The sequence below is a fragment of the Pipra filicauda genome, unplaced genomic scaffold (assembly GCF_003945595.2).
Source record: "Pipra filicauda isolate LSUMZ 115617 unplaced genomic scaffold, ASM394559v2 scaffold505_size606005_pilon, whole genome shotgun sequence".
NCBI classification, from domain to species: domain Eukaryota; kingdom Metazoa; phylum Chordata; class Aves; order Passeriformes; family Pipridae; genus Pipra; species Pipra filicauda.
In genome coordinates, this window is record NW_024104649.1 from 149,688 (window position 1) to 171,483 (window position 21,796).

The window sequence follows — 21,796 nt, forward strand, 5'->3', positions numbered from 1 at the left end:
TAACAATCATTTACAGTAAGCCAGGGTATCAGGTGAAGGAAAGGCAAAGCTTTATTGCCACTTTGGGTCAACAGCATTACATTTTACTACACAAAGGCAATTGGCAGTTGCTATAGCAGCACGACAGCCTCTGTAGTCTTTTTCTGAGAGCTTCCTCTTAATTTGCTCTGAGTCATATATATGGTCTGTCTCCAAAAATATATCCTCACCTGGGCCTTTACATCACAGTAAACAAGATGAATCTACCTTTGTCATTTTAACAGATCTTGCTTTATTGAACAATCATAGAATTAAACTTGAGGCATTAGCATCCACACAGGTCCAGATGCCAATTCATTTGTTCCAACATCTGCAAGAGTTCCCTCTGGGGTGAGAGACTGCTCCCTTCCCTCTGAGCATTTTAGTCCCATAATGTGACCTGTCTCCTAGATCATTTGCATACCTCTGGTATTGAGTCAATCATCTAAGAAGAGGTTTTTCTCACCTGCAGGTGTTGTCTGGCATTTGCAGTGGTTCTCCCTCACTCCTCTCTCAGTTGCTGCAGGCAGCATTCCCGTGGCAGGAAGCAAGAGCGCTGCAAGCAGATTTACCGCCACGGTGCAGATGCACAAGAGGGCATACAAACACACAGCCAAGCCAGTTCTGCATGCAGAGGCACGGCACCAGTGCCTCAGGGCACGATTTCCCCTGTGGAACATTCCTATGGCAGCTGCCCAGACCCCGAGTCTGGCAGGATTGAGGAAACAGGCTCAGTGCTGCAGGTGTGCTGTGTGTGGACATCCTCCACCACCCTTCCCCTGCCACGGCCTCCACACAGGGCTGGACACACCTGAGCCTCCCACAGGCATGTGAAGGTCAGGAGGAGCAACTCTTTTGTATTCTGTAATATTTCAGCTAACAAAGAGAAACCAGAACATGTTTATTTTCAACTTCTGATTTTACAGCTCTCCTATCTATGCTATTGATCTACTAAAAGGACAAGATGAAATTCAAGAGGAGACATGGGGTCAAAAAGCATTGGCGACATCTTCCCCGAGACTCACAGTGTGGCAGCCTGACTTTGAATCTGCTGTTTTGGCTCCAAAACAGAAACTCTATAACCTGGCTCTAGAAACCCTGGCCTGCAGTAGCATATGTCATCTCCTCAAAAAGGAAACTCACAGTTTGAAAATGATGTTGTTTGGGGTTTTTTTCCATAACATTATGCACTGATAAGAGTGACCAAGCACAACAGGGAAAAAAAGAAGGATGCACTATTAATAAACTGGCATTTGCAGATTAGTCAAGCAGAAGCAAAACTGTATGTTGCCAAGGCAGGCATGACTTTCATTTACCATACAGGAATTAAACCAAGCACCCAGGCTGCACCATTCACAGCTTCTGTTCTCAGCATCCCCCAGTGAAAGCTTAAGTGACCAGAGAAACACTGCAGCAGATAATAGCTGTGACTGTGTCCCTTGAGCATCCCTTGGTTCATGGGGAAAGAGGAGCAGGGAAAGGAAGAGAACGTTCTTGTGGAGATACTCCTCTACCCCCAAGTCAATGCCAAGAACTAAGGTTTGGCATCAGGAAAACACACTGTGAAAGTCACTGAGCAGCACTGTTGGCCTTTTGCCCTGGCAGCAACCCATGTGGAGGAAGCCCTGTAGAGCAGAGGAGCCCCAGGCACTCCCAGCCTGGGGGGGCCCTAAGCCACCCTCTGATTTTATCCTGCTCTCCATCCCCTCCCTGAACCTCCCTGCATGCAGATATGCCAACGGCTGGGATCCTCCTTGAGGCACACATGCCTTATGGGAGAGGGCAGCTGGCTATGGGAACTCAAGGATCTGCCATTTCCAGCATGGTTATTGCTTTTCAGAAAATACATCAATCTTGTGCTAGCTGCACAGGAACTTTACACGTTTTCCAAGGGTTTAGTCAGGTTCAATGGGACATTCAAGGTCACACTGAGCTGGTGGGATGCTCAGACACTCAGGTTGTTCCAGCTCCACGATGGGAGCAGCAAATCTAGGAGGCAGGTCTCAAGCCCACCACAAGCTTCACAGCACACACATCATGGCAAGGGTCAGCAGGAGACAGGGAGAGAGGAGAGACGGCATGGAAAGCTTCCTAGAAAAAGTTATATATATATATGTATATAAGGAAGGAGGACTTTGTGTCAATTCAGGCTTCAGAAACACAAAACCATCACAAGATCCCGTGCTTCCAGAAGTACAACCAACTAACAACCTAGCACATTCACTGTGTCTTTAAAAGAAGCCTTTGGACAAAAACTATAAGGGGGTTGACTATCTCATAAGGAGCTCAAAGAAGGAAATTTGGGGCCAATCTCCTGGTAGCAGGAAAAGTACTGTCAAATTGATCTGGTTTGTCATCTAACACCTAAAATTGGGAAATGGTTATACCTAGTAGATCTAGTGAAATACAAACGGCTGCCAATTTAAACTTCACCTTAAATGATTCACAGCTGGTCTCAGTTGTGAAAGCCTCACTGGCACTCTTTCTTCAGGGGTGGAGTACAGCTACCAGCTCTTACAAAATTCCATTTCAATCAACACTTTATCAACTTCCACATGACATTTTCTTTTAGGGACCATTTATTTTTGTATTCTGACATTATGTAGTTATTTATGTACCCGAATACAGTTTTACATGATCTTGTGCAGTGTAATATATGATGCTTTCAAGAGCTCGACTTTTGAGTGACTATGTTTATCAACTGTTCCAGGCTTGTTTTGGTGAAATGTAGCAAAAGCAGTAAAACTAACAAACACATAGGAATTGTTAAACCCAAAGTTTGCTTAGAAGTGTGTTTTCAAAGCAGTGTCCAGGGATTCAAGCACCTCATGGTAATGTCAGTGGCATCCCAATTGCAGGTAAACTCCTGCTGGTTAGGAAACTCCTGGTTACCCTGAGAGATGGAGTTCAGAGCTCATCATTCCTAACTATGTGCTGACAGTCTGTAGAAAGCTGTTCCTCTGAAAAGCAAGATGCTAAATTGCCATGGACTCAGACCCAGGACCTTCTCAGACTTGCTGAAAATGTCTACGCCCAGTGCTGCTCAAGGAGCCCAGAGGGGCACACACAGCCTGGCAAACTCCTGCCTGGCATCACCAGGCACCCAAACCCTGCCTTCCTTCAGAGCTGACGCCTACCCCTGAGTCAGCAGCTTATCACTGTCACATGCCAACAGCTTCCACACCTGCCCCAACAAAATCCATGCTGGCCAGCTCTTATTTATATTGCATAAATTAAAGTTTTATGCTGTAACTAACTAATTTTTTCCCCAGGTCTCTACCTCTGAAATTAAACACCAAAATAAAGCTTTCAGACCTGAAGAAGTGCAGAAAATAAAAAACAAACAAACAAACATACAAAACCAAACTGAGCTTTCACCTCTTGACCTGAGATGTGCAGTGAATTTAAAGTACATTTGAGGCCTGGTTTGTGTGAAGCTATTTTTCATCTCTGTACTTCCTGGTTGAAGTCACGACAGTCACAGGCTTCAAAGCTTTGTCTGTGCAGGTTCAAGAGCTTTTACTTCAAATTTCTGGAGAAGAGAAGCAAAGACACCAGAGTACCTTCAGCACTGACCCAGCATCTTGCTCAGAAGTTTCAGTTATTTCCTCCATCTATCAAGAAAGGTAAAGCCTGCATATGTACTGTGAATCCTCAGAGGAAAGACACCATTGGAACTGCCTTATGCATGTTTCTTCTTGTGATTGTACTTTTATTTAAAGAAGCTCCTTTCCTGTGCTGTTTGCAGCCAGCCCCATTCTCTCTCCAACTTCATTTTGTTAGGGACTTATCTAAGTTTTCAGTCTGCTCAGAAAATAGTCTGTTCTTGAATCATCCCTGGCCCTGCTCCAGTTTGAAATCATCTTTCTCAAATGGGGGTGACTGGCTCTGCATAAAATATTACAGATAAGATGGCAGGAAAGCTTTGTAAACAGCATTAATGCTGCTTTGATTTTTAAGGGAAGAAACTCCCCTGATTCATCCTGGCAAACTGACATTATTTCCAACTTGCAGCAGAAACTCACAGGTTTAAGTTGGAAACAGCACAAACCAAAGCACCACCCTCAGCACCCTTCTATTTCTCCAGTGCTCACAGGCAGCCCCACTTCTGGCCGATGATCTCACCCTCTTTGTCACCACCATCCCTGCCTACGGTGTTCCCAGTGTACCCAGCTCTCACTGGGAACTCTCACTAGTCCACTCCCTGCTGAAGAGCTTCACTAACAGCCCCTCCTCATCCTGAACATCTCTTTTAAAGGGAACTACTACTACCTTCCCCTTAAAGCTCTCCCTTTGATACCAACTCCTTTCCCTTGATGGGTAAGAGCCTTCTGCAGAACATGCCTGGGTGCTGCACTTGCCCCTTCATACTTTTCCCAGACTTCAACTGGCAGCTGTTGCCAGAGATATCAGGCTACCTGGATTTTTACTTTTATCTAACACAGCTCTTCTTAGCCCCACATCATCATCATCCATTCAGAAGCATTTCTTCAAAACTCTGGATTGCAGAGAGCCTGTGGGTCTGCACTTCTGCTCACCACTGTGTCACCAGACAGGTGTCCTTCCACTGCTATCACCAAAAACCTCCCAGTTAGCTAACACCATGGCTTTGTCCCACTGACTCCTTGGCATTTCCCATGCAGCTAAACCAATTGTGCTGTCACATACATGACTAAGACCAGGCTGGATGGGGCTTTGAGCAACCTGGTCTAGTGGAAGGTGTCCCTGCCCATGGCAGGGAGGATGGAAGTAGAAGATCTTTAAGGTCCCTTCCAACCCAAGCCATTCTATGATTCTGTAAGACAGACCAGCACCACTTACAGCACTCTTAATACCAGTTCCTGCTCACAGCCTTCTCGCCAGCAAGAAACCCACCCAGCTGAGCTTGCCATAATATTAACACATGGCCTGCACAGACATCTTTAGTCATTTTGCAATTACACATAATCAACGTTTTAAAAATACAGGTTGTCATAAGCCCATATATTTAAAACAACTTCCCCTTTTCATTATGAAGTGCAACTCCACAACTCCCTCAGTAACTGGAAAAATAATATTAATAATCATAATATCACATGCTTGAATACTCTAATTACAGAATCACAGAATATGCTGATTTGGAAGGGACCCACAAGGATCATCAAGTCCAACTCCTGGCCCTGCACAGGACCATCCTCAAGAATCACACCATGTGCCTCAGGGTATCGTCCAAACACTTGAACTCTGTCAGGCTTGGTGCTGTGACCACTGACCTGGGGAGCCTGTTCAGTGCCCAACCACCCTCTGGGTGAAGAACCTCTTTCTAATATTCAACCTAAACCTCCCCTGACACAACTTCAGACCATTCCCACAGGTCCTGTCACTGGTCACCACAGAGAAGAGATCAGTGCCTGCCCTTCCTCTTCCCCTCACGAGGAAGTTATAGACTGTGACGAGGTCTTAAACCAGACTAGATCTGGCCAGTACTCAGATGAACTCCTTGCAAGAAAAAGACATAGCAAGTCTGCATATGAGGAGCTCTAAAGAGTCATTTTCTGAGCAATATGCAAACCCAGAAGGCAGTGACTACCAATTTTCATCTTCTGTGGCATGTTTCCAGAAGCAGTAGGTGTACTCCTGGCCAAAACCCAGCTCTAATTATACAGTGTCCACCTACTTCTACATTTCACTTGCAAGTTATTTTTCATGTCCTCTTTATAAAATGTATTGACTAGGGTTATTGGCACAGAGCAATTGATGCCTTCTCTCCAAGACCGTGTGTATTTGAAGTGTATTAGGAATTCAAATAGTTTTTATTATTTCTTATCATATTATTTGGTCAAAAGACAGAATATTATTAAACAGAATTGACCAAATCACAGAGAAGCTTCACTGTAAAGAAAAAAAGCTAGCTATCAAACCCAAATTTTTACCAAACTTCAATTTCTTAGATCAATTGACAGCTACACCTCCATGGTCCTGCCATCTGCCAGAGGTGCTCACTTACCTCCCTTCCTTGTTCTAAAATTTGAGCAGCAAAGATCTGATCAATACCAAGATGAGCAATGTCAGTGACAAAACAGCCAATCTCAGCCTGAAGTGCCTGGTTATCTACTGTTTTTTCAGTGCTAGAATGGAAATACATTATTCTGGATACCCACAAACCACACTCGTGAAGGCTGAATCAATGCAGAAACCAGTTAATTTGAGAATGCTCTCGTATTAACAAAAAAAAAAAAATCAATGCTTTTAAGTCTTAGTCTTCAACAGATAATCTGATTTCCCCCCCTCAAATTACTGCTTATCCTGCTGCAGTCTGCACATCCCCTTACTATCAAGTTTATAGTCATTTCAGTCAAGCAAGAACTATGCAACAAGTTATGCAGAAGAAATTAGAATAAGAGAAAGATTTCCCAAAGTGATGAAAAATTATCATTAAAATGCTATGACACATTGGGAAGGAAGTGTTTTCCCAACTGTTCTATGTAAACCCTATCAGCAGCTGAATCTGTGATTGGGCTGGAAAAAAATAAGTCAGTCCAAGATGTGGCAGAGATGAACAGACACCCCATGTCAGCTAATGCCTGCCAGCTCCTCTCTCAGCATCACAATGCCTCTGATTCCTGAACACATGAGTTATGTATAAATAGTGTCGGTGCTTCTTTTGTTTGAAGGGATTTTGTTTGTTTGAAGGGTTATTCTTAAATATTCATTTGCTGTAGATACAGAATCAACATTTAAATTAATCATAGAAATACTTACAGACCAAACAATTATCATTCTTCTAGATACGGAGTGATCAATATTCCAGTAGGTAAATGGAAGGAAAGTGATATAAAAAATCTCTTCACCCAAAGCAGCTGAAAACCTGAACAAGTAGTAGTAGAAGTAGTTCTTCACAATATACTTCTGCGTGCAGCCCTGGAAAAGGAGAATTTTGCAAAGTTTTAACGAATTAGAAAATCACAGCAAACATTTAAGATACTTTAACTGCTACAGTTCCCAGACCTTAAACTAAACAACTTGTTATAAAAAGTGTAAAGAAATGAAGTTCAACTTTTATACTAAAATGAAGACTATAATGATAGCTCAACTACGTTTCCTGTAGAGCAGAAATCTATTCAGGCTAATTAAACTGACAGAAACTTTCAAGAGAAGGGATCAGCTCTTCCTCGAGGGTAATAAAGAGTATTTCAGAAAAGAGTACTGATGTGCTAAGTTTTTACATCTGTAGACAAAGCCACCATTGTTTTCACTGTTGAGATGAAAAATATAAACTGCAATTAGCAAACCACTTCATTTAGGATTTGCCTCATTATAGCAGTCAAAGTTGACCCTGCTAGTATGAGAAATTTGCTGCCAGGTCCACTGACAGCAGCATCCCCAGCACTGCCCTCAACACCAGGCTCTCCATGTGCCTCCCACCCCATGCTGCCCATGGCAGGATGCTCAGGGAGTCACCCCACGCTGAGATGCCACAGCTGTAAACTACAGCTTTTACATGGAACTGGGCTCAGCAATTGCAGCTGCATGAGCAGATCCAGGGGAAAACAAGGCTGTGAGTGGGCAGAGAGAGGAGCTGCCCCTGTCACCACCAGATTTTCACTTCTGTGAAATTTTTAAGTAACAACCACCAGGTTGTCTCTTTAAACATTACCAGCAGATACATTGCAATCAGTGACACTTTAGCACTTTATTTATTCATTTTATTAAGCTAGATATTTCATTCAATCTCTGGATTTGGCAGCTGGATAATTTCATAAGATGTACCCCACCTAACACGTTTGTATTCTCTCTTCTAAAAGGTGACACCCAGCCCTCCAGGGCCAGGAAGCCACAGAACAGCACTCATTGCTAAGTCCATGACTTTGTTCACTTGTCCAAAGTGTCTAGAAAAGGTTTGCTGCTGCTGCTGCTGCCATTTGGGACTAGGAAACCACTAAAAACCCTCACATCCTGTCAGCAGGAGCAACATGCAAGTCAATCACATTTTATAGGAGTACCTGTACACTTAAGGAAAAAGAAGGATATATATACACACATGTATATACACACACACAAATGTATATGAAGAGAATTTTTGATTTGGGGAAGGAGCAAAGGAGCCAGTCTAGTCCCACTCCATCTCCCTCCAAAAAATTAATATAGAGGTTACCTATGTAAATATGAGATGAAAGAACTTCCTAAAGATGAGAACTAAGAAGGGATCACAAAGGTTTCAGCATAGACACACTAAGTTAAGATACAGCTTTGACATAAGCTAACAAAACTCTTCTAACAGGAACACTGTTATGCTCAGAGTGGTCTGTGTAACTCATTAACCAGAGAGAAAACTCTCATTCTATGTGCTAGTAAGAAAATGTAAAAATTGTCTAAGGAGTCTAGATATACAATTGTGACTCATTGTAAAAGCCATTAGAAGTTTCAGTCACTTCATCTGCTTTTAATGCAGAGATGAGGCAAACTGCATGAGCACTACAAAAGGAAGATGGAAAGAAGTTGCATCCATTCACCTATCATAGAAAAAACACAGCTTAAATTGATTTTTGTGTCAATAAACAGAAGAGATGAGTCTGAAACGGCAGGGTCAGAGGAGTGTTCCCCCATCTATCAGTAGCAGAGGTCACAGAGGGTTTACTGGAATCCCTCTAGGATAACAGCAGTGTGCTGGGGCTGGCCAAATGACAGAGCAATCAGTCTGAGTGTCTCTAGTCTCATCTGCCACTTAGAAAACACCCCAAGTGCAATTAGCACTCCAATGCTTCTTCTGTCTGAGATTCTGAAACCGTATTTGGTGACACTTAACATGGCCCCACAGAAAGCCCTCTTCTGGCATCACTAACTCCTCAATTAAGCATCAATCCTCCAAGGTATTAGGAATGATGTGCTTGTGTGCTTTAGCTCAAGATGATCAGATATATCCCTAAGGTAATGCTTTTGTATTCGGAACCTCATGAGATGAGGGATAAAATTTTCCAATTCCAATAGCTGTCTTGTGGGCAATAGTTTTTCAAGTTCTAAAAGAAATCTGGAGTTAAAAAAGTATTTCCAGGTAGAAGGTAGGGCCAAGTCCTTCCACGTGATTTTTAAAACCTTTCTTTTTTCTTTCTCCTTTCCTATCAGAAACCACCCCCTACACACACTTGTTTGGGATTTTTTGTTTGCTTGGGTTTTTAACACTTTCTTTTTTTAACTCTACACCAGCAGTTGTGCACAGCCAGTGCGTGGCAGGGGACAAACAGAGTCTGTCTGTGACCCACAGTGCTAACAGCCACATGTCAGACATGCACGCTATCACCACTTGATGTTTGGTAGTGCATGGTAATAAAAAGTTGATGTTTGCACTCATTGTGATCCTAAAGCATTGTAAGTACAGCAAACCTGCTCCATGCACCTTCAGACAGCAGTTAGCTCACGTTCACTATTAATACACACTATTCCTGCAGAAAGCAAAGACTGCTGTGCTTTGAGAAGTGTCTTCCCTTTTTATTCTCATTCTAACCCCAGTGCAGGAAAAGTGATTGCAATTGTTCATGTGAACATTTAGCATATTCTAACATTCTCAGAAGTTTATCCAATCTCTAATTTTAAGTAACTCTGATCTTTAGACTTGGTTATTCTTAATGTACTGAAGTGACCTGATGCCTTTCACAATCCCTGAAGTCCTTTAAGTGAGTCAGCCCTTTCATGCATCTCCACTGCTATTTGGTCTGGACCAGAGGGGTTTTAATGGGCAGTAATTAAGGCTGTATATAAAATCAGAATTTTAGAGCATTTCAGAAGCAAGATGCTATAAGCCATGACATTTGCAGATGCAGAAGACACGTAATTTCCCACAAATGACTCTTCTCATCAACTGTAAAGTATCTACTTTTTAAAATCCTTGACTGCTCAGAACATAAGAAACTCTCATGAATGGTGAGTCTCTGTAAATTAACTACTCACCTGAAGTATTGTCATGGAAAATGGCTATTGAAGGTCATCCCACTTTGGCAGTCTCCGCACTTGAGTGGGTCACCCACACCAGGTGCTGCCTTATCTCAGGGCCCTTGAGTGCAAACCCTGTGCCACAGCACCCACCCAACCTCCCTGGAGCATCCCCAAAGCATTCCTACAGAGCAGTAATGACAGGGCCAGCAGAGCAGGGCAAACCAACACCATGGTGACTCCGGAAATACAATAACAGACGATGACACAGCATAGGAGGAATCCATCATTTTAAAAGGATGTGCATATGTAACATTTAGCCTTCAAAGCTGAAGTGAGGGAACAGCAACTGCACCACTAACAGAACATGTATTTTTAGGCAGAGGTATAACCCCACAAGACAAAAAAATAGTAGCTGTGTAAAGATATTGCTCCTGCAATTCCTGTGGGATATCTCTTGTCAGAGATCTAAACAGGCCCTGGCTTATCTTGCCCTGTCTCTAGAGACAAGCTTTGCAGCATCAGACTTCTAAGGCTCAGAGTCTGACCCAGAGATACAATTAACCAACACTCTGTTCTCAGCTCTCAATTACTTTGGATCTTTTAGAAGATGTACATGTTTAATTGAAGTTCTTGAAGTCCCTTGCTTCCCCTTCCAACAGAATTGCCTTGCAGAAGATCAGCGATTTCCCTCCCAAAGTCTGTAGTTAATGCATTGCAATATTTATCATTTAAGTGATTTTTTTACTGCAGTAAAAAAAAAAGGTACAAAATTTAGAGAAGCCATGAGAAACCAGGAACAAGGGGAAAAGCCAAAAATTCTAATCTAGATGTTGCTGCACATAGAGAAAGTGTAAATCAGACAATTCAGCCCCAAAGGACAGTGCTGTCTGGAGTATAAACAGTGGGAAAAACATTCTGTACTCCAGTCTTCTGTAGAAAGTCAGTCTTACATCAGCTTCTATGTTTACTAACAGTTAATAGAAGAACCTATCAAGTCACAACAAAAAACTAGATATTGGTGATTAGATTTTGGAAAATGAGAAAAAGAAAAACCATGATTATCAAAAGCTTCAGCTCTTCCATCCATCTCAATGTCAAACACATTCAGAGTTTCCTGAAGATCTAACAAGCAGCTGAGAGCACTCAGTAACACTCCAGGACCTATGCATTCACCTTCCCTGGGAGCAGCAACACTGGAACTCACTGCTCCAAGAGGAAAGAACAGGGTGACCACGAGACAGGCGCTGTGCCCAAGTGGGAGATCCTGATGTGGCCACGAGCCCCTCACAGGGAGGGGCTGGGGGCAGAGCACCCATGGTGAGGTGAGGGAGGAGCCAGCAAAGGAGGGTTACAGACAGATGGAAGGAATTGCAAAGATGTCAGGAAGACAGTGGTGGGGAGGGCCATAGCACAGGAAGCCCCAAGGCATGAAAAACGCACCTAACCAAACTCATACATATGTGCAGCTTCCCACTCTGTTAACCACTTTTAAACAAGTAATTCATTTTTTACCCTCTACAGAATGTGAGGCAGCCAGTGAGCAATAGTTGTGCAGTCTACATACTGTTCTTATTGAAGGAGGGACACCTAGAGCTAACGAAACCTCAGAAATGTGGAGACTGAGACAAACAGAAATCACAAGAAAATGCCATAAAGTTCAGTCCAGCTCTGCTGTTTGCAGCAAGTGCTTGTTGAGTAGTACACAGAGAGGCAACGTCCAGCTCCCAGCAATTACAGGGACATGTGGTCTGGGACCATCAGCTGATGCAGAAGCAAAGACAATCACTGCATGAGAAGTAACAACACATCAGCTTCAAGCCAGAGAGTCACAGAGCACTTTCAGTCACCTCAGGCAAAGAACAAGTGGGGAGCCTAAAAACCAGGCAGAATCCCAGTAACATTTCTTAATTCATTCAAAGCACTAAAAAAGGCCATTACCTAAAGATCTCAGCAAAGGTACCATAACAGAGCAGTTCTGCAAATGGCACCAGGGATGGCTGGGAGCTGTCAGGCTGAAAGGTGCTATGCTTTGCCAGACCAAAGCCTGAGACCAGTCTAGTAGTAAAGAGGACATGAGCATCCAGGTCTTCCAACTGTCCCACTGGGCACAATGGTCACCCAATCAATCTCTCACACCATTCACCACATTTGACATCAGTACATCTTCATCCGAAATTTCCCCTTCAGTCTGTAAAGGATGGTGTAGCTGAGACAGACACATACACCTGCACAATCAACACACACCCAGCACACTGAAGCTGGAATGGGTTCAGCACACAGTTAAAATAGCTCAGTTTATGTGTGAAGATTTAATTTTTTAAACTTCAGATTATAACTCCTTCCACTCCAATTAGTACTTGGGAGGTAGACTGAATTATAGGTTTTATTTCTGTATCATGCTTTTGAGGTAACACTATTAGCCTCCTTCATTCAGTTGGAAGAACACATAGAAGTAACAGAATCTGCCAAGTAATTTAAATGTAAAGGGAATAACATAAGATTAGAGTTGACAGAGCATTTGTTCAGGCAGTTAATAGGAAGAATCAGTGAAGGAAAAAATTGATTACGTTGTCTTTCTAAAAGAAAGCCTTCTTGAAGAAACAAAGAAAACCCCATAAGTCTTTCAGATGTATAGGGGCATGGTTACAAGAGTGAGATTGCTTATGAAGGACCTGCAAGTCACTGGAAGGACAACCTTGGGCTTCCTAAAAGACAACCTAAACCAAGCCTAGTCCAGCTTGTCCGCCAAGGACGGACAGCTTACACTCCCATCACTCTGATGGAAGTTCATCTAAAATTTGTCTAACCTGTCTTTACTGACACCAGTGTCGGAGGCTCCATTGCTTCTCCAGGCAATCTCCAAGTGGTCTGCTCTCCTGCCACCTAGCCTGAAACTTTCTTAATAAAATAGTCATAGGTTTAAATTTCAGTATCTGCTGCAGACAAGGAAAAAATTGTTTCCCCTCTCTTAAAGCTTACACAGGAGAAGGTTGCACAAGCATTCAGAAAGGACAACTGTCCTCTCTTCCACTGCTTAATCACCTGGTAATTCTTCCAGAAGATACTTAGCATTTTCCAGACACAGCACTTAACATACCTGTCTTGAATTTCAGAGCCCAAACATCAGACATGGTGCAGTAATGCTGAAGAAACACTCCTGCAGAATTTCATTCATTTTGAGGGTGGTTTTCAGAGGCATGCTACCACTGAACCATGCCCAACCTGTGATCTCCTCTACCCACTTCTTTTCCTCCACGAAATCATTACCAAGTCTACTGTTTTCCATTCTACAGTTGAGTATCTATTACAACTGCTTCTTCAATAAGTATCTGCACCTATTGAACAGAAGCCAATTTTCAAACACACCTTCAGCTTGACAAGACTATTTGACTTCCGTTCTCATCCTCCAGCCTGACTGCAGTTTCTTCTAAATTCACCTCACAAGCAGCACGTCTCTCACAATCAAATTTCCAACTAGTTATTTCCACATAGATATGAAGCCTATTCTGAAGAGACTCTCATTGTTTTCCATCAAAAGGTGTCCATTGTGGCACTCAAACTTGCAGACCATGCAGCTTCATATATTCCTTTCTTAGCCAATACCTGGAGAGTTGACAACCATGGTTCAGGGAACCAGAACAGTTTGGGTTGGAAGGGACCTTTAAAGGTCATCTAGTGCAACCCTCAAACCTGCTAGCTCATATACTTTGGAGCTTTTGCCAGTTGCTAGTAAAAAAGCGAGATGTTCTGATCTTCTCCACACAGTGGTCTCGTGAGATCAGAATCATGCTTCCCTCCTTTTCTTCTGGTATAATATTGAGGAATCCAAAAAGGTCTACCTTCCACCATGATCTTCAGAGTTGAGCACACACCTATACACACCTCCCTGACACAGAGGGTAAGGCCTTTGTGTTTCCTTGCATGCTCTTTATGGTAAGTTGTTCCTCTCACGGCCATTCCAGTTGCTCGAGTGACACCCCCGATGTCCAGTTCTTACTCTTTTGTTTTTAATCACTGATGTGTGTTGGCAGCAGTTTCCTGCCAAGAAAGCTGCACAACAACAGCGTAGGTAGGGCTGTGTGCATCTCCTTCTTGATGAACTCACCTCCTGCATCCCCTCAGCCCTGCTTTGCCAGCCAGAGGTTGGGCAGATTGACACGGTTTCAAGTGCCATGACAGAAGTGGTGGGTGAGCTTCCCATGCACTTCAGCATCCTCCCACATTCCAGGAAGAACTGGCCAATTTGTGCAATATCAAAACAACAGGGCAAAAGGGAGGCAGGAGAGGGAAGGGTAGAAGGAAAAGGCTTCCTTCCTCCCTGTTTTACAGTGGAAGAACAGGTTTATTTAATTGCATTTTAATTTACGAGAATTAGACTGCAATTTTGAGAGGTGCAACATAGGGTCCACACCTGGAAATGTCTGAGGAAGTTATTTTAAGGGCTAGGTAGCATTTGTGTCTATGGACAGAGGGAGGAAAACACATGAGTTAAAAGCCAGAGAAAGAAAATTACAGGCAGTTCAGAAAGATGGGCATTCCAACTTCAAAGCAGATATCAAATTCCTCTGAAACATAACTGTACTTCATCTCTGCAAAGGCAGAGTGTTACTAAAACTGTTTTTGGATAGAAGAAGGATGTGTCACAAAACAGCAGTTTTCAATCTGCACAGCATTAGATGGCCACCCTGCCTACACACCAGCTCCCTGCAAGCACCACCACCTCTTAGTTTTGACTTCCTGCCAAAAACACATGAGTCAGAGCATTACTAGGACCTGCATGGCTGCTAAATAGCCAGGGTGTTCTCAGAGATATAGGGGAGGAGGAATGGGAAGCCCCTCTATTACTTTTCCCCCAGCACACCAGGTTTGAGGAGCTCCCAGCTGATGGGAGCTCCTCAACAGAAACTTAACCTGACCTAACCCAACAGAAACGTGTGAATGGCCAGTGACCATGGAGAACCAGCACTTCACTGTTATGTTTCTTCTCAGAGCAAAAAGCTTGTTCTCATTTTAAGATTTTGTTTTAGAAATTAAACATATCCTGGAAGCTTGACACCACAGATTAGTCACATATTTCTACCCAGCAGCACCAAGAACGCAGTCAGTTACTTTTGCACAAAGATTGGTTCCACAGCAGAGGTCTACCCTGAGAGGCATGGAGCAGTAAGGCTTCTGGAAGATAAATGGGCAGAGAAACATTTACCATTTTCAGAAAACTAAACTATTATTTTTTTAATCTCTTATACTTGGGCACCACAGGGTGAAATGACTGCTTCTCCTGCAAAGAGCTCGAGGTTTCAAGTCAAACAGCAGTTTCCTAAGGTAGTACTTAAAAGGGCTTAGGGCTAAGTATCATCACAAATATGCAATTCCCAGCCAGATGTACCCAGACCACTGTAAGAGGGAAGGGATATATGTTCAAATTGCAGCTGTGGCTGTGGAGAGGCATATTGGAGGACACCTCAGCAGCCAGCCCGCCCCGGGGAGGAGAGCTGTAGATAAGATGTTCTCAATTCACTTGCTGCCTCATTATTAGTTGCAATAAGTGCAGGCTATGCCAGTGTCAGCTCTGTTTCCAATGGAGAAACACACAGGGAGACCAACATGTAACCTCATGTTGCCATCAAGTGCAGCTTCAAGGATCTCTTCTGCTGCTTCAAGACCTGGATCTCCTACCCTGCTGAACAAGGGACTCTGTGGCTGAAGCCCCCTCAGCACTCCAGCAGCCTCCATGAGCCAGCAGTGCCCGCACAGCACTGTTGGCACTATTTGGCAGGTGTTTGCAAGGCTTAATCCTTCAGTCTATGCCAGTTCAATATTCACTCTGGCACTTCATAGGTCCAAGTGAAGGGCATCACAGCTGCCCTTCTATTAGGACTCCCCCCTCCTCCTCCCCAGACCCTTCATATAGTATTTTGCTTACTCTGTTCTCTCCTTCATGCCATACATCCTGGTGGATAGGTCTTATATTTTTCAGAGAACAGGCTCCTCGCTGCCAACTCCTCTGAGCCCCTTCCCTGCAAACACTCAATATTTGCTCTCGTGGCACAATAGAGGTGTCTGACACTGCCTTCTGTAAAATAAAGTACCCCAATGCTCTCCCTTTGCAAGAGGAAATTGCAATGGGAAACACGGAAGGCAATACACCTAATTAAGCTGGTTAACATAAGTATTTATAATTCTGTCCAGTGGAGTGAGCTGCAAAGGGGATAACAACCTGGCCTGGGGTTATAGAGTGACCACTCAGCTTCCTGTGTGCCAGAATCCAGTTTGCAGCTGCCAATTGTCTTCAAAAGGAAGAATTAAACATTTTTATTTTTATTTTTACATTTAGTAATAAATATTTCCAAATATAGTAATAAAATAAAGTAGCAATAAATCAGCAATGCAGTTCCATATTAAAGCATTTAAATGCCTCTATATCTAAACCAATAGCAGTTTACCTTGAATAAGTAGCAGATGCTAACCAAATTGAACTGATATGAAGCCCTATAAAGCAGGAAAGTGAATAGCCATTTAAAATAAAACTCTCATGGTTTAGACAATGCTACCCATACATTCTAGACCTCAGATTTACTTGCCATGACAGTCAATAGTCACCTTCCACTGTCCAGATGACCCATAAACATTCCCTGCAGAGCATATACACAAGGTAAAGTGAAAGAACTGGCTGTTCAAAGGAATTTTCCAGAGACAACAGATTTTCTCTGGCTTCTCATCTGTTAAAACTACTCCTGTTCTCCAGAGCTGTAAAGGAGAACAATGACAGCAGATGAGCTTTTATTCTTCTGGTTGATATCTGAACTAATGGCCTAAGACATTCAGCAGAATTATAGAGCAGTAAGTGGCTCACCTCCAAGCACTGGAATTAATCCTAGGATCCTGACAGCTCCTCATTATGAGGTCCAATGGCCTCCAAAAAGATGACTGAGGCTGTGAGCTAGGAAGCACTGAGTCATGAAGCTCATCATCACGGGTGTAAGGACTTGGGCTGCTGGCACAGCCCCTCACACACCCCCTGCACTGGCACCCACCTGGCCAGCAGCAGCTCTCTCAGCAGCTGGCACCACACAGCCACCACGCAGGATACCTACTGCAATCAGTGAAGCTTCACAAACTTCTGTCAGCATCAGGCATTTCTGCAGCAAGATCCTGAAGATGAGATGGTAACAAATGACACACGTCTGGCTTTGCTGTCTGTTCTCCGCAGGGTACACTGGGCTTCTCACTGAGGAGTGGCAAACCCAGGGCTAACAGATTTTCACAGGGTTGCCACACACTACCTGAATCTTGGATGCGACTGTACTGTCATCTTCTGAAAGACCATCACTCAAAACCATCACTGGCCAAAACCATCCAATGAAACCATCTCACTCATACAGAATAACGTCATCCCTTAGTGCCTGCTTAAACCTTAAACCAAAAATCAGACACGTCCAAGACAGACAAGCTCCCTCAGCAGCCACACCAGGCGGGGGAGATTGAACATGGAGTACCAGAGCATGGGAACAACGTCGGGGAAGGTGAGCCTTGTGCTCATTGAAATAAGAAACTGGATCTCATGTTTCTCCAGCTGCAGCTCCAAACTGAGGAACTTCCAAAAGTTCAGCTGCATCCTCTAGGAAGACAAAGTGCTAGCACTTGAGGCAGGAATGCCTTGCTGCCAGTTCTCCTAACAATGCTCATGGGCATTTTTCACAGGGGTTTGTCTCATCTGCTGGACCTACCCCAGCTACCACCAACTCACTGCTGCACGAAAAGGGAAACAACATGAAACCAAGTAAGCCTGCGAGATGATTAAAAAAGAAAAGCAAGATTCTGAGGCTGATGTAAAAATCTATTTCAAGGGAACACCACAGAAGAGAGAGCTTGACTCTAGCCCTAGAACAAGCATGCTTCAAGTTACCAGCCATGCCATCACAGCAAAAGCGGTGTTGTCATCTACATCTTGCCAGTAATTGACTACAATTTTTGGGAACTGCAATACATCTGAGCCGGATGTGCAGTTTTTACCCACCTTTTCCATTTCTGTTACCACCACCTTGCTGTTATCCTGGTTATTATCCTCCTCACCTACGGCATGAGCAAGAACCATACAATCACTAAACGTCATCAGGCAGTTTGTAAACATTGTGCCAGTTCGGAGCAGTTCTGGCAGTTAAGGTATAACTACAGAGTAAACATGAACTGTACTCTTTCAAAGGCAGAAAGAAAGATCTCAAGAGATGATAAAGCATCTGGGAAAGGAAGAGTGGAGAAAGACAAACAAATCTCTACAGAGAACTTTGAATAGATGATTATTTTTTTCCTTTGCTCCCTTTCATTCAGGCTATTAATTTCAGGAGCAAAAGTCCATCAGGAGATTAGAGATAAGCAGAGCTCCACTTTTTAAACATATCTGGCATTTATTTGGCCAGTCACAGAACACCAGAGAAATCCTCAAAAAGCAAGCCAGTGTTTTTAAGTACACAACTTGAGGACTTTATACAGAGCATCAGGAAAAGATACCTTCAAGCAGTTTCAGAAATAAATTCCTTGTGAAACAAGTTAATAATAGAAAGGAGTACAGAAAAGAAAGTAGTATTAGCTAGAGACAGGATAATTACAAGAAGTTACTGTCTTGTCTTCTGTAGCAATAAAAACAGACAGTTTCTCCACTAAAAGCCCATGGGTTCAATATGCAGTCCAAACCAGGTCATAAATCCAGTTAGCATCTTGGACTAGCACCATTCTATATCATCCACAAATACCAGAGTTTTCATCTGAGTTATTAAAAAGTGTTTCTAAATGATCTGGTAACCAGGGAACATCAAGAACATGGGCTAGGCAACTAATTCAATGTTTAAGTAATTCAACTAATTCAATAATTAATATGCAGCCGTGGATGTCACATCTAAGCATTTCATCCCTTGTCTCATCATCTCATGGCAACTCCTGTGGGGCGGACAGGACTGACTTCCAAAGATACAGCAACTGTAGTCAGGCCATGCTGTTTTGTTTTTTTGGTTTTTTAACAGGTTATACATAAAAGAAGACACTCATGAATTGTGAGCAGCCCTCCTGGCAACAGATATATGCAGGTAATTAAAGTCCTCCTTCTCCCAGATGAAGAGCTGTCCTGTCTCTTTACCCTCCTGAGGGATCCTCTTTTCTCTCCATCCAGTATGACATCCATCCCTACCAGGTGTGTCCATCTCCTCCCAAACCACCACCAGCTACAAGCCCTCAACTCCCTTTTCCCAGAGTCTCTCCAGCTGGAACACCCTGGCACACAATCCAGCCCATGTCCGATGCAGGGACCTGAGAGCTGGCACTGAAGAAAGGGGGAATGCCCTAGAGAGATGGGGCTGTGGCAACCCCAGCATCCAGTCAGCCGTTCACATCTTCACTGCATGCAATATACTCTGTTTTCAGATATAACCCACTGATTATGCAAGAATTTACACAGGAGAACCTGAAAACCTTTAGCTACTGCATTGTGGCAGCAAGAACACAGCAGTGTGAGAGTTACTACCTCGCAGAAACCACTTGTCCTGATGACACGAACTTTGAAACTCCCAAGTTTCAGGAAGGGATAGATGAGCATAGAGCCACTCCAAGTCGTCAGGAGGAGATGCAGGGGCAGCGCTTAAGCACCTTTCTACAAACACCTGCAGCTAACAGCAAGAAAATACCACTGTCCATAGAGAACTTATGGCCAAGGAATTTGCTATGTGTATGAAACTCCTAAACCTACTTATTTGCAGATACGTCAGGGCAATCCCAGTTCATTTAGCAACAGAGCAGTGGGCCTGGGAGTTGCATAACGGAGATCCAAATTCACTTTTTTCATCTCCTGGCAGGTTGGACAAGGCCCTCCTTGTGAAAATGGATTTTCCATTTTCCGTTTCAAAAAAAGGAGCAGAGAGAGTCTATCTTTATAATTCTAGGACCTCATTGAAAGAAACACTATTCAAACCATTACTCCCATCTCCATTTGGGGGGGATTTGAACCCAAATTTCACATGTTTCAGAAGTTAGTGTCCTAATTCTATGGAAACAAACCCTTCTGCTTCTATCTCCAAGTTTCATGTAGTCTCACTCAGGACACATTCACCCTTCATATACAGGTAGTTGTGCCTTACTTTGTGAAACCCAAAACAGTTGCTCAAGGTGAACAGCTGCATTCATGGAGCATTAACTTGGACAGTATTTTAGTATCAACACTGCTACATTAGCTATGTCACTGTTCAAAAGAAAGCAGCGACAACAAAACTTCTTGTGAATTATCTGCATATTTTACCCAAAATAGATCTTACTGTAGTTCAGAAATTAACAGACTGAAGAACTACATCTTCTAATTGACAAAGAGTCAAGCAGCAGCTGATGAAGAGTTTTAGATGCTTGAAACGGGAATCCGGGCACTGGATGCGAAACAGGGAAGGAGTGGTAGAGTTGCAGCATTCACGGCTGGTCCGTGTTTATTTTGCAGGTAGTGTTTGGAAGCCCATTATCACACCTGCTTTCCAAAAGGCACCACAAAGCGATCTACTAATGAATTCAAGTCATTACTGTAAGAGAAAAAGCAGGTCGTCCGACCTGTACACATGGGTTGCATCATGCCCTTCCCTGTTCCCTTCTGATACGCAAGGGAATTACAGACCGTGCCGGGAAACGCCGCGACCTGCCCGGCCAGCGGGAAGCGCAGGGAGCTCAGCCTGTCTCCATCGGCACCCCGGCTGCGACGAACAGAGATGAGCCGCTCACCGCCCAGTCCCGGGCGGCAGCGGGGCCGGCTGCGGGCACCCGGTGCGGGGACAGCGCAGCACCGCGGCAGGTGCACCCCGGACGGAGAGACCCGCGGGGAACAGAACTACTCCTTCCCGGCCGCTGCCCGCCGGAAAACCTGCACCCCAGCGTGACGGGACAGGGCTCCTCCAGGCCCCTCAGCAGGCAAGTCCCGCTCGCACCGACCGCCTCATTTCGGGGGCGCCAGCGACGGGGATGAGCGGAGAAGCCAAAGCCGCCTCCCCGGCGGGGCCGGGATGCAGCCGGGCTGCGGCACCGTACAGCGCTCCCCGGCGCCCGCTCGCAGCCCGGCCCCTCCATCCCTCCTTCCCATCCCCAGCCCGGGCAGGCGGCCGGATGCGGGGGGACCCTCCCGGGGTGCCCCTGCGCGCACGGCTGTGCTGAGTCACGGCCAGGCCCCCCAGCACTCACCTGCGGGCCGGGGCCGCTCCGCACCCCGCCGGGGGGGCCGCGCCCGGCGGCTGCTCGGCAGCGCAGCGCGGCCGCCCCATTGCAGGCGCCGCGGTCCCGGGACCCGTCCGCGGGGTCGCTACCGCTGCCGCCGCCCTCCTCGCCGGCGGGGAAGAGCCCGCAGGAGCGCTGGAAGCGCGCCACGGGCTGGGAGCTGCGCAGGGTGCCCAGCAGACGGGCCATGCTGCCGGCAGCCTCCGCGCAGCGCGGCCCCAGCGCGCCCCGCCGGCCGCGGGACCGCGGGCAGGTGCGCCCGCCCCGCCCCGTACAGGTGCGCCAGCCCCGCCTCGCCCCGCCCCTCCCCTCACAGGTGCGGGGCCCCGCCCGGGAGCGCCCTTTGCCGGCCGGGACGTGCTCTTCCCTACCCCCCCGGCTCCCACCCCGCTGGTTCCCACCCGGCGGGGGCAGGAATTTCAGAGCCTTCCCCTTCTTTGGAGTTTTCCCTGCCGTGATGACCCTGGTAAAAAAAATAAAAATAATTAAAAAAAAAAAAAAACAAACAAACAAACCAAAAAGCAAAAGAACTTAATCTGCCTCGAGATAAGCACGGCTGCTTTCCTAACCTAAAGATAAAATGCCCTGAATCACATCGAGATCTTTGGGAAATGTGGATGCCAGGCCACGTGAGCTC

General features: G+C 44.9%; 1 protein-coding gene across 3 annotated transcripts in view; it reads right to left on the reverse strand.

Annotated features, from left to right (window-relative positions):
* Positions 1–21,355, reverse strand: part of SGPP2 (sphingosine-1-phosphate phosphatase 2) — a 37,679-nt gene extending 16,324 nt beyond the window's left edge. Inside the window, exons 1-2 of one of the 3 annotated variants that reach the window (XM_027751269.2) lie at positions 21,127–21,355; positions 6,760–6,918 (exon numbers count right to left, since the gene is read on the reverse strand). In XM_027751269.2, coding sequence (XP_027607070.2) covers positions 6,760–6,918; positions 21,127–21,348 — 381 coding nt within the window. In that variant the 5' untranslated portion in view covers positions 21,349–21,355. Of the gene's footprint in view, positions 1–484; positions 594–3,396; positions 3,700–6,759; positions 6,919–21,126 lie in introns of those variants that run through there. The other 2 variants (XM_039386805.1, XM_039386806.1) reach the window with 2 other exon arrangements.
* Positions 21,356–21,796: the final 441 nt, after the last annotated feature.